This window comes from Carassius auratus, chromosome 9 (assembly GCF_003368295.1).
Source record: "Carassius auratus strain Wakin chromosome 9, ASM336829v1, whole genome shotgun sequence".
In the NCBI taxonomy this organism is placed as follows: domain Eukaryota; kingdom Metazoa; phylum Chordata; class Actinopteri; order Cypriniformes; family Cyprinidae; genus Carassius; species Carassius auratus.
Window position 1 is genome coordinate 6,680,968 of NC_039251.1, and position 13,686 is coordinate 6,694,653.

Here is a 13,686-nt window from a genome sequence, read left to right on the forward strand (position 1 = left end):
TAAGAGTAGTGTGACCGTATGCCATCGTTTTGAGAAATGCTTTTTGATAGTTTGCTGCCTCCCTGTGGTTCAGTGAGATGCTGCCTAGTAAAGCAACATTTTAAAACCGTTCTTTTGGAATTCCTAAATATAGACTAAATATGATATTAATTTACAGTTCATTATTTGATTCAAAAACCGAATCTTCAAGGAAAAGGCCGCCATATCTTACGTTCTTAGATCAGCCGCTGTAAACCTGTATTACACAACTGCGAACTCTAGATGGCGACAACATCGTATTTATGAAACCAAAACACACTTGTATTATATGGTAGCATATGTGATTATACACTTTTATTATCAATGATGTACTATGCAATATTATTGAATGCTAGTATATCTATATAATATACAAAAATGAGTGGCATTTATTTAAAAAAAAGAAAAGTTAACACCTCAATCTTTGCAAAAGTTATAAAAGAAAATTTACCCGAGAAGTACCAATACAGCATTGGAGCACAAATGATAACTGGTTTGAATGTACTGTCTAATGCAGTTAAACTGAAACACAAGTTTGACTTAAATGTCCAAATCCTGTATGTGAGCAGGAGGCTTTTACTGTAGATGCTTTAAGATGGTCCAGGATTTCTATTATTTCGGCTTCACCCAAATTATAAATAAGTTGAGTCCTAGTGCAGGTCTCACAATGACCGTGCAGATGACAGATTTAAAAGCACAGCGGTAGTTTTGTTGGCTAAAAATGTGAAACCACTGCACTGAGTTATTGTAAAGAAGAAAGTGTAAATATTTAATAATGAGACATTGTATTATAAGGGGAGACCTGTTTGCACAGTTTTACTCCAGTATTTCTCAGAATAGATTTACTGTATATTTGAAAGTCAGTTTCTGTGTACAATCAAACCTTAAAGTCTAGTAAAAAAAAGCTATTGAACATTTTTACCATTACTTTCCAGGAAAAAAAGGTGCTCACTAAATACTGATCTCACAAGGGGGCATGTTGTCACACTATAGAGGTAAGTTGTCACTATGGGATGTTGTCATTATACATAAACAAAGCAATATAGTCATGAAATGGTAAACTGGGAATCACCGGAACTAGAAATTTCCTGAAAATATTTATTTATTTGTTAAATCTATTCACTGACTATCGCATGTAAATCTCACAGCACTTTTCTCAGAACAAGTGTAAACCATCTAGCCAACTGAATAAAACAAAAATGCTAATCCTTTTACTATTTACACTGGGATGCAAACAAAATAAGCTAATGAAAATTGCCAATTGCTAAACCACAATCTTCCAAACTTCTGACTTTCTTAATCTCTGTGATGCATAAAAACTTTCTGAAACTCATATGGACAAAAACGCATCTTTTATGTTTATTATCCTATTTGAAATAAGCCAGGAAATGACAAAAATGTAGTTTTCCGTGTACTATCCCTTTTAGAAACTGGTATTCAGATAAGCAATTGTGCAATTAGACTGTTGACTTAAAATCTCAAAGTTATTAAGATGCAAACACACGTGAGCACTAGAAGTTATTTGTTGAAAATGCCTTTGTAATCGCTCTCATAAGGCCCAGTCCTGACAAATTTCGAGGCACTATAACATAATGCCCTCTCCTATGTGGTGTTTAAGTGCTACTACCCACTTCTGCGTCACACAGCAGCTACACGCGCCCTTATGAGTGAGCACTGTTATAATATGACTGCACTAAATATGTGAGCACATCATCTGCGCTGATCGGCAACGCTGCACGCACTACACACACTGGAGCTGATCTACAGGTACAGAAGATGGACTTGAAGGACCAAGGCGCACAAATGGAGCCTCTGCTGCCCGCGGTAAGACGCTCTTTAATCTGTCGTGTTAACGCTGCAGCGCGCGCCGTCGTGTAAGATCGTATGATGCGTGCGTGTATGAGGTGTGTATTGCGCATTTTTTTTGCGCGAGAGACCTTGACTTTGAATGAATGACTTATTACGCTCGTGCGTGTTATGCGCCTCTGCAGTTCGAAAGAGATCGACACGCATGTTACAGTTGCATTCTGCTGCAGTACACGTTGCAGATCAGGACGCATTTTACTAATGCTTTCAGAGGTTCATCTTACATTATTTTAACGTTTTTACATGCAAGATGAATTAAACATCATTAAATGAGATCTTGATGAGAAAGTGGTTTTGTACCATAAGTGAACTTCAGCAGAAATAAAAGATTGTATTATGCATGAAAAAAGAAGCCTATTGAAGTCTACATTGTATTTTTCATAACGATTAAGCATAGGCCTACTTTCCTGCTATATTCTAATTACTGTAATGTGAATTTTAAAAATATTTATACAGTAGCCTACATCATGGAAATATTTGAAGGACTTTTATTAATTATTAATTTTATTTTAATAATTATAATACTCTTACTGCAATACAATAATTGATTGTAATTCAGTAACTTTTTGCTGTAGTACAGTAAAAATAATACTTTAGTACAGTAATGAGACGCTGTTGTCATGATAACTTGATTAAATGTAAAAACAAATATAAGTATAACTACGTAATTATTGTACTTTTAATGGGCTTCATAATAGGATTATGATATTTTTTTCTTGCATTGTTAGATTTTCATATCAAATAAGCACATTTATTCCTCAAAATGTACAGATATTTTACTGTTATTTTTTATAATTGTTATTCAAATTCAAATATTTAGAATTTTCATTTGATATATTTTGTTTTTAAAATACTTTTTTAAATATATAAAATGTTTTGTTAATATAATAATAATAATAATATGTTTATGATATTATTATTCATTATATTTATTTAGTATTCAATATTTAGTATTTAAATTTAGCATTACACACACATCATTCACTGCCTCTCAAAAGTTCAGGATTAGAAGGATTTTTATTATTATATATATTTTTTTAAGTAGTTTCTTCTGCTCATCAAGGCTGCTTTTAATTGATCAAAAATACAGAAATAAAGAAAAATATATATTTTGTCACAATATACACTACTTTTCATAAGTTTGGGGTCAGTAAAATTATTTCATTTCTTTTTTAAAAGAAATGTATGCTTTTATTCAGCAAGGATGTGTTAATTGATACAAAGGTATAGCAAATACTTATATTGTTGCGAAATAATTATATTTTAAATACATTCTATTCTTTTAAACTTTTTATTAAACAAAACAATCCTGACAAAGGTATCACAGGTTCCAAAAAAATAAAAAAATTAAGCAGCACAACTGTTTTAATCACTGATTATGAATAAGCATATAAGAATGATTTCTGAAGATCATGTGATACTGAAGACTGGAGTAATGATGCTGAAAATACAGCTTTGCATCACATGAATAAATTACATTTTAAAGTATATTAAGAAAGAAAACTGTTATTTTAAATTCCAATAATATTTCACAATATTATTATTTTTTTCTGTATTTTTGATCAAATAAATGCATCATTGAGTAGCAGAAAAAAAACTTTAAAAAACAATAAAAATCCTACTGATCCCAAACATGTGAGCAGCAGTGTCAGTGTCGTTTTTATGTTGCAAGTCAGATGAGACTCGCTGTGACCCCGGAGCCAAAGATCAGATATATAATGGTATATAATGTTTTAATGATGACATCCCATCAGTTACATATAAATCAGTGAATTATATGAGCTCAACAACCCAAGATCAGGAAAGTCTTAAATGCATTTAACAGATGCTAGTCAACTGGTTTTGGCTCATTTTCCTTTGGGCATCAAACTGTGACCCAAAATTTTCTTAAAACCAGATATATTTATATTTATTAACATAGGGTTAAAAACTTACCAGTTGAGCACCTGATCTAAAGTGGGTTTCGGTAGATTGTGAGATCACCACACAGATAATAAATGTGGCTTAGTTAAACGTAGAACAGTAAAACATTATTCCTGCATCAATAAACCCTGTTTGCTTCATAATAGCAGTCCAGATCTCAGGCCAGAGCTCATTTGCACTTGTCCACATGCAGTGGACTCTATTTTTGTTAGACTTGACAAATTGCTTCCAAGCCTGGCTGTGGTTCATTTCTGAGACAGGTTTCTGACTGTGTGAGATGAAGAAGTTTCTGAATATGTATTTCAGCTAGTATGATACAGAAATGGCTTAAATCACAGATGAATCCCACCATTAACTTACAGAAGTAAATGCAAGAAGATGAACACTTACTGGACTGAAGACGTTTTGGTTTACTTGATTATCCATTGATCTTTTTTTTTTTTTTTTTAATCAAGTTGAAATGTGATTATCAAATGTGATCATCAGGCTTCTCTGAATTATTGTATTGTATGGAATTGATCATAAAACTAAGAACTGAAATATCATCTTACTAAGACATATTATTGGGGATTCAGTGTGAAAACTGATATTTGTATCATTTTATGTAAATATTCTGTTATGCTGTTATGAAAATCTCAGAATTTCTTCTTCTTCATTTTGGGCCTCTGAATAAAATTGAGGTCTTTTTTCTCTGTATTCTCACTATCACAGAGTATATGAGTCATACAATCCTGATGTATCTATAATGAAAATCAACAAAAAATAAACTGTTCAGTAAAAAAAAAAAAAAGAAAAAAGGATTTTTCTGACTATTATTTATGTCAGGCTTTACAGTGTTAACGTTAGTATACCATGCTATATAACTAAAGATTTAGAGTAAGGACTTATGATCTTAAGATATTAGAGAAGTAAAACCGCACTGAATTCAAAGTCCCTATAGGCCAAATCCAGTGACCCTGAAATGCTGAGTGTGTTTGTGTTTGTTGGAGACTTGTACTTTCTACACCAGAAAATGCAGAAAGTATATGTTTAATCATTCAAACAAGCACCTCTAATCAGCTCAGAACGTTTCTTTTACTTAGTAATCCAGTGATGGCAGAAAAGCAGCTTTTGAATGACCCTTATACAGTCTTGATCAGGTTTGTGTTTAAAGGGGTCATATGACGTTGCTGAAAAGAACATTATTTAGTATTTGGTGTAATGAAATGTGTTTATGTGGTTTAAGGTTAAAAAAAAACATTATTTTCCACATACTGTACTTTATTGTTTTTCCTCTATGCTCTGCCTTTCTGAAACACGTAGATTTTTACAAAGCTCATCATTCTGAAAAGCAAGGTGTGCTCTGATTGGCCAGCGATCCAGTGCTTTGTGATTGGCCGAATGCCTCAAGCGTGTGACGGAAATGTTATGGCCCTTAACATACTGTGATGCTGTGTCCCGGTCAGAACACGGGCGCAACAAAAAAAAACAATAAAACCCATTAAAAACAAGACATTTGTTGCATCCAGTGGGGACATAATTACGGATTATACTCTGTTTTTACGCATTGTGTTGCATCGTGCCGTATAAACATAAAGCCATGTTCTCTTTTGGAAGGCCAAACAAAGTAGTTTAGCTTTCACAATGAAACAGCTTCTCCATGACATTGGCACCAGTGACCACAGCAAGAATCAAAGGTACGCCTTCTTTCTTTGTGTGAACATTTGGGCAGCGGTATGCAAATCTTCCCACATCGTGACGTAGACATGTGGGGGTGTGTTTAAACAAGGTGTTTTAGGAGGGTGTGGACAGGTCTTAAAGGTGCTGTAGGGAACTTTTGTAAAAATATATTTTTTACATATTTATTAAACCTGTCATTATGTCCTGACAGTAGAATATGAGACAGATAATCTGTGAAAAAAATCAAGCTCCTCTGGCTCCTCCCAGTGTCCTATTGCCATTTGCAGAAACTCCATCGCTCCCGGTAAAAAACAACCAATCAGAGCTGCGGTCCGTAACTTTGTTTGTGTTCAAAATGTAGAAAAATGTATATAATAAGCGAGTACACCATGAATCCATTTTCCAAACTGTGTTTTTAGCTTGTCCTGAATCACTAGGGTGCACCTATAATAAGTGTTTATATTACCGCAGCTTTAACTTTAATAAAGAATATCTCTTTGGGTTTGAGACTTTAGTCTTTGCAACTTTAGGGATCTTATCTATTCACATCATATGACCCCTTTAAAGCACACCAGCACATGTGTAATTAGGATTATCTGCGGTATCAGTCATTTGTGTGATGCTTTTCATTTACAGCAAGTGCTATTTAAGGATTTGTGACTTTTTCTATCTGTATCTATTAAATTGTTCAAAATATATAAACAATTAATTTTTTAATTTGATAGTAAATTAAGTTGTTTGGTGTATTTTTTTTAAAATTATTGTTATTATTTTATTATTGTTATTATATATTTTTTTATAATTTGGGGTAAAAGCAGTAAAACAAATTCATATACATGTAAAATATAATAATTTTGTTATAATATATAACATTTTCAAATATTTTTTCTCTATAAATATATATTTTTAAATTTTAATATATAAATATTTTTAATTATTAAAATATTATATTTGTCATGAGTCCAGTCCCTGCATTTCTCCCTCTCACAATCAGAAACTGCCATCTCCCATCCTCCCGGACTCCATTCCCCAAACTCCACACACCTGTAACTTATTACACCTTCAGCTGTTCCTTATTGGACTATTTATACACCACACTCCCACCACTCTGCCTGGCTGAATTGTAATTGTAGTTATTTGTTGTGTGTAGGTTGATGCAAGCACGTTGGTTCCGAATTTGTATCCCTCACCTGATACTGTTTTGTTTATACGTTCTGATCTGTTTTTTTTTTATTGTCTGCCTTTCTGTTAAATAAATGTCATTTCACCTGCATTTATACAAACCGGGTGGGTTTTTCCACAGAGCTCCCTTACCGCTTTGTGACAATATGAAATATTATTCAATATAAATGTATCATATTTTATTTATCAACTGATTAATTGTTTATATAATTTTGTAAATACATCATATCTTTATTAGAACTTTTGTCTGCCAAATCAAAGCAGAAAGACAATTTTATATATGCTGTAAAATATTTTATAACATATATATATATATATATATATATATATATATATATATATACATATATATATATATATATATATATATATATATACATACATATAATACAAATAATATAATAGAATACAAATTAAATATAAATATTTAAATATTTAATAATTGTTATATTATTCAATATTATAATATCAAATATAATTTTATATACATTTATAATATTATTAATATTAAAACTTTTGTCTGCTGAATCAAAGTGTGATGTAATTTTTTGGGGTCATGTCTCAAAGGCAGAAACCAGGAAATGACATCATAACTCTTATGATTATGTGTAAAGGTCAGTAATTTACTTTAAAATATCTTTTATATATATTATATTAGGTTAGTTGAAATGTTAAATGGAGTGTGATGTTAAAGTATTGATATTCATGATATTTAAGGTCAAAAAATGTAATAAAAACTAGTCATGAACATGTAGACATGTATTTAAGGTAATGAAGTAATTTAGTACTTGGTCTTAATTTACTATATTTATTGAGCTCATTTCATGATTTATGAACTTATAAACAGTTATTGCATTTTAAACTGTATATGTCTAAACCACAAATATATGAACGTTTAGCACATGAAGAAGATCTTTCAAAGGTTTCATCTGTCATGTATCACTGGACAATATAATGATGGCTTTTGCAAAGCTCTTTGCTAAAACAAAGCTAAGCTTTATTATTCAGATTACACTGAAGAATATTTCCCACTCAGTGTGAGTCCTGAGCAGACGGACAAAGCTGCTTAATATTGCTTAATGTAAAATAAACGTGAAACTGTTGATAGCGATTATGTCACACTGAAGCAGGTAAATTGTGCCTCTGAGACGATGATAGATGAGATTCAATTAAGCATATTGTTTAGACTAATCGGTTGTTGCAGTCTAGAGCTCGTAATCTCGGTATGAATGTACTGATATGTATGAAATAGTAGAATAAAACTCTATCCTAAGTCTTCTAGCAGTGTTTTTGGATAATCCACTAGATGCTCATGTAATGGCCTTTAGCAGAGATTAAGCATGTACGCAAGGCTTCTGAGGTTGTTTTAAAACTAATAGGTGCTCTTTGGATATTCAGGATTATTGTGTTTGAAAGGGAAGATGTCCTGGCACTTCCTCTGTTAAACATGTCCTCTCTTTTTTATGGGGTAAAATAAACTTAAAACCAGAAGAAATTCACTCAATGCTGTCCAAAATGCCAGATATATGCGTGATTGTGAATGCTCAACTACATGGTGTTCCTGTAATATGCTTTTGTCAGTTAAGATGCAAATGAAAGCATGCAAACGTCATTTTAAATCTGAATTAAATGCATTTGCATCATTTTGATTCACTTTGGTTTTTAACTGTAAAGTTAATGTTGATTAATCAGGGATGTTATGGGTTATATCTTAAAATACACTTAAGTTACTAACCCCTCATTACTGTGTTTTTACTTAAAAATAATATATAAATTTTTTTAATGCATAGTAGGGCCAGATGATTAGTCAAAGTAAAACTGAAATCACAATATATTGTGATTATTAAATCACAAAAACTGTGATTTAATAAAAAATAAATATGCACTGCATGTGTCAGAGTAAAACGCAGCACTGTGTTCATTTACACGTAAGCGTCTTAGTAATATTTCTTGCAGTTTTTTATGTCTTGTAATGTATTAATTACTTTTTAAATTACTAGATAAAAGCCAAATAATATATATAATAATAATAACAATAATAAAAATTATTATTATCAAAATATTCAAAAATAATAACTGTATTATTATTATTAGTAGTAGAAATATTCAAAAATAATATTCAAAAATAATAACTGTATTATTATTATTATTAGTAGAAATATTAAAATGACTAGACAAAAACAAATAAGAAATATTACTATATTTTTTATAATTATTATTTTTATTATTATTATAAAAAAAAATGATTTCCCCTAAAGAGTGCAGCCCTAATGCATACTGTAAAAACAAAGCAACAACATGTAAATATTACTTAACAGTGTGCACATAGATCATTGTGCTGACACAATCCAGAAGATTATGAAGAAGTCCTGTATATGTGTGAATGCTGTAATGTGTTAATTAATTAACAGCAATTATTAGAGTGAGTCAAAACAAATGACAGGAATTTGATCTGTAAATATTTGTGTTTTGCAGGAGGTCACGTCTCCTGGAAGACAAAGTGTGGTGAGTTGAAATATTTAATACACTTTGTTGGTTTATTATGATGGTTGATATATCACACATACCGGACTGGAACATAAATGGATGGATGAATTGGACTGACAATGAAACTGCCAAAATATTAGGATCCGAAGGTCCTTGAATGCTGTTCCAGAACCTGCTGTCAGCATAAATAAGTTTCAATGCATCTCACATTATTCAATCTAATCACAGTGAATGAGTAAGGAGAAATCACTGCCAATCCAAAACTCAGTCAAAGCTTAAAATCACAGTATGAATTCCTGCTGCAGCAGTTTCTTCCTCGTGTCATTTGTTTCTCAGTTTGCAGCTCATGGATTCAGCAGCACTGAAGCTTCTAGACACCAAAAGGTCACAGAAGTTATAAATCTGTCATCTGTCAATCTGCTCACCACATGCTCAAATCTGCAGGATTTTACTCAGAAAAGACCTTGAAAAATCACCAGATGCGTAGATACAGTAATCTAGTAGCTCATAAGAGCTTTATGGCATGCTTCCAAATCATTCTCCTTTGATCTTACAATGAAGAATTATTAGATGAGCTGCGTTGGCTTTTTGGAGGTTATTTTCATGAAATGTATCATTTATGTATTGGTAGACAGCACATTTTTGAAATGAGGAAAATCCCGGCAGAAGATCAGCGAAATGCACCACACTGACATCTCCTCTCGTCTGAGAGCGTTTGATCTGCTTCTATATTTGTGCTGAATCTGTGTTACACAAGCAAACGCCTTGTACTTTCCTCAGACAGGGGCACACAAAGGTGAAGGATGAACAGTTTTCAGAGTATTGCTTTCCACACACAGGATAGTAGGGTGATTTACAAATTGTGGATCTGGAACAGCTGTGGAAACACAATTTTGTAGTTATGCTTTATCAGCTAGACATCATTCCTGCTGTATGTATTAAAACGTACTCAGAAGAACTCATATATAACATCATGTTAAAAGTTGAACTTGTCTCAAGCTCTCCGTATCACAAATCATCACATTTCTCACTGGTTTTAAACACAAAAATGAAGCCCGTGTGACATATCTGAAGAACTCCACAAAAGAAGCCACTTTAAATTTCATACAAAGTATTGAATGAAATACAAATATATTACTAGTCAATATTGGATGCACTATATGTAGATGGACTATATGTAGATGCACTATATCGCAGAAAAAAAAATCCACATTGGCGAAGTCACGCAGATCGTTAACGGCTGGTCTCTGTGGTAATCCAGTACATCCGGCAGGACATACAAATGTGCTTTTGAGATGACGATTCAGTGTCACCGACTTCATCTCTTAAACCCTGAACAAAGAAAGCACTTGTTTATTAGCGAGTTATTCAAATGTTAATGCAGCCTTCTTACTGTTTTGCCCTGACACACATTCATAATCATTACTTGTGTTACTGTGGCAAGCTTTATGCGTGTGCTTGAGCGCTTATTAGGATATGTAGGCAATTAAAGGTTTATTATAATGATTTAAATGGATTATTAATAAACATGCGATTAGACAACTATAATGCTTAAAATGAATGACTACTAGTTTACCAGAAAAATCTTTAGTCGAGGGCAGCCCTAATCGCATCCAAAATAGAAGCTTTTATTTATGTAATACATCTGTGTTATGTGTATCTTATATTTATCATGTGTATATAAATACACACACATGCAGTATATATTTTGAAAATGTTTGTGAGTATTTACAGGTACATGTATATATTTATATTCAATTATTTATATTATATATTAATTATATTATATAAATCCGGGAAAATGCCATTCTTGATTTTGTGCTATTATTTAACTTTATCATGTCTTAGAAAATAAACAAAGATTGATTGCTGTGATGTCACAGCTCAGGATAGTCACTAGTGAAGGGTCAATCAGTCAGTTGTTGTGTTCCTGTGACTTAAGATTGACGAGTCTTATTTTTGGCTCAAACAATTATTCCAGGGAGTCAAGAACTGCCACTGAGCCGAATGGAAATGCTAGCAGATAGTTTTCTCCAGGTATATTAGATCTCATAGGTGAGATAAAGAGAGATAGAGAGCAAGAGAACAAGGTCAGCAGTCCACTCCCAGCATGCCTCTGGGGAGGAGGCGAGCAGAATACACTGGTGCAACACCGGGATGAGAAGCAGTTCCTCCCTATAGAGAGAAAGAGACAGAATGAGATAAAGACAGTGTGTTTGAATGGGAGAGACACTGCTGATGTCACTGCTGTAATCGCTGTGTGTGGTGTGTGTGCATGAGTGTGTGTTTGTGTGTGAATGCGCTGAAGTTGGACATCAGCTGAAGCACATGCTGCATGAGGTGAAACCGTCCTGACTCAGTCTGGAGTGAAAAACACCAGGAATATGCAGAATTTGGATCTTTACAGCCGACTGGACTCTCAGGTATGAGCCGTATACTGGTTTTTACTGGAGTTCAGGTTCTAGTGGCATCTGCTCAATGCAAACCCTGCCAAGTTCTAGGATTTACCAAATGCATGAATTTTTATGATGCCCTTGATTTTGGTATTGCAGTACTAATATTGCCAGATGATATTATGATTTAGATAATTGCATTTAGCTGTTGTTTGAACAGTGTGCAATAGTGCAAACTGCAGCAGTGCACTACAGAATTGTGGGTGATGTAGTCTGTTTATTGCAGAGGATGCAGCGTGTTTTCTGCAGGCTGAATGTCATTGATCAGATGCATGGTTAGTGCTGTGGAGGAGGGGTGTAGGAAGCCTCTGCTGCTACAGTCAGAAGCAGGTTACATGCGGCAGATGTCGGTCAAGACCTCCCATAAATCCTGCACAGATCTCTGACACTGCTTCGTCCCTTGCCTTCTAAAAAAATTTCTGAGAGTGTAAATATTAACTACAAAGCATTTTAAGGCATTATTCCAAATATTATAATATTCCAAAATGTTCTAAGAAGCCTTCTTCTGGTAAAACATTTTCTTTTATGGAAAACACAATAATGCCATAATGCAAAAAATTTTTTTTTTTTTGATGACATACAAAGTGAAAGAAATGGTAACTAAAAATATATGTCATTAAATGCTGAAAATTATAGGTAAAAAATGCTTCAGTTAAATGAAAAATTTACTATTTTACAAACATTAAGCCAACACCAATGTTATTTCAGTATCGCTGATATGTGTATTTGTAATTTTTATAACTTTTTGTCTATATAAAATGTATTCATTTCTATTAATTCGTTTTATTTGTGCTCTTCTAGTTAAACTGAACGAAAATGAAAAATGTTACTTTGGCAATGAGCTGAAGTAAAAATAAATGCAACTTTTGAAAATTGTATTTCAAGTAACGGAAATATTTTAAGTTGCTAATCGGTGGCTAATTCATATTAATTTGTCCATTGTATCTTATTTAAATATTTTCATTTGCTTGTCTTATGTTGAGTGGTCGGGTTAGGGATGGGAATTTATGTTTACTGTATATAGTTCTGCATCGTATTTAGTCTTGCATAACTAAAAGCTTGTAGCAATGCATTATGGTTTTGTTATTAGAATATAGAATGTCATTTGATGGCTACAAAAAACTTTTCTTAGAGCATTCAACAAGTACAAATAACATTATGAGGACATTGTGAGAATGTTGTTCTAAGAGAATGTATATCATATTAATAAAGTTATAAGAATGTTTCATAAACATTATATCCTAACATTTATATACTGTAACTTTTAATAAATGTTAGTTAAAGTTTGCAAATTGACTTCATGTTATATTATACAGTTTACGCCTTTTTAATGCTATGGTGTCAGGAAACAATATATGGGACAGTTTGGCAAGCAGTTTTTGAGATTTTATCCATTGAAGTATATAAAACTTGGTCTTGGATGCCCATGTGGCTGGAGGTGTTGCAAATATGGCCAGGAGTGAACCTGCTTTCCTCATGCTTTGGGCTGCTTCAGCATTTACTGCACTGAACTGCTCTCTGTGGATTTGCTGTGCTGCAGCTTATAGTGATATTCTCCTCCATCTGCCCTTTGAGGATGTTCAGGATGATTATCTGCTTCATCCAATTAAATCAATGTGAACCATCACGGGATATTTGCTAATCTCTCCGCTTTCTGACTGCCCTCATGCTGCTTTAAAGAGATAGCTCTACCAAAAATGAAAAGTCTGTCGTCATATACTTACCCTCATGTCAGTCCAAGCTTGTGTGAGTTTCTTTATATTGTGGAATGTGTTTTGAGGAACGTTGGGGTCCAAAAGATTTTACTTTTCCCACAATCTTCTGTGAGTTTATGCTTTCACGAGGTTCAAGTGCACAAAAGTATTTTTTCCTGTGGCTAAGAGGATTTCATGTCAATTTGTGTCCATTTTCTGTTAGTAAACAGCATTAAAATTAAGCTGATTGCTCCTGTTATCTTGGGAAAAATCCAAAGTTCTTTTCTTTGGAAATTTCCATAAAAAATGAGATTATATTCAGTAATAATGGACCTGAATACTAAGAAAACAAAAGCTGTAATTATTCAAGTGTTATTTTGCAGATACGTTGCTTCTAAAATTAT

The 13,686-nt window shown here is 32.8% G+C and overlaps 1 protein-coding gene across 3 annotated transcripts in view; it reads left to right on the plus strand.

Moving 5' to 3' along the window:
- The first annotated feature begins 1,566 nt into the window (after nucleotides 1–1,566).
- slc4a10b (solute carrier family 4 member 10b) overlaps nucleotides 1,567–13,686 on the plus strand; it is a 70,795-nt gene continuing 58,675 nt past the window's right edge. The window contains exons 1-2 of one of the 3 annotated variants that reach the window (XM_026271152.1): nucleotides 1,567–1,842; nucleotides 9,124–9,153. In XM_026271152.1, coding sequence (XP_026126937.1) covers nucleotides 1,795–1,842; nucleotides 9,124–9,153 — 78 coding nt within the window. In that variant the 5' untranslated portion in view covers nucleotides 1,567–1,794. Of the gene's footprint in view, nucleotides 1,843–9,123; nucleotides 9,154–11,099; nucleotides 11,559–13,686 lie in introns of those variants that run through there. The other 2 variants (XM_026271153.1, XM_026271155.1) reach the window with 2 other exon arrangements.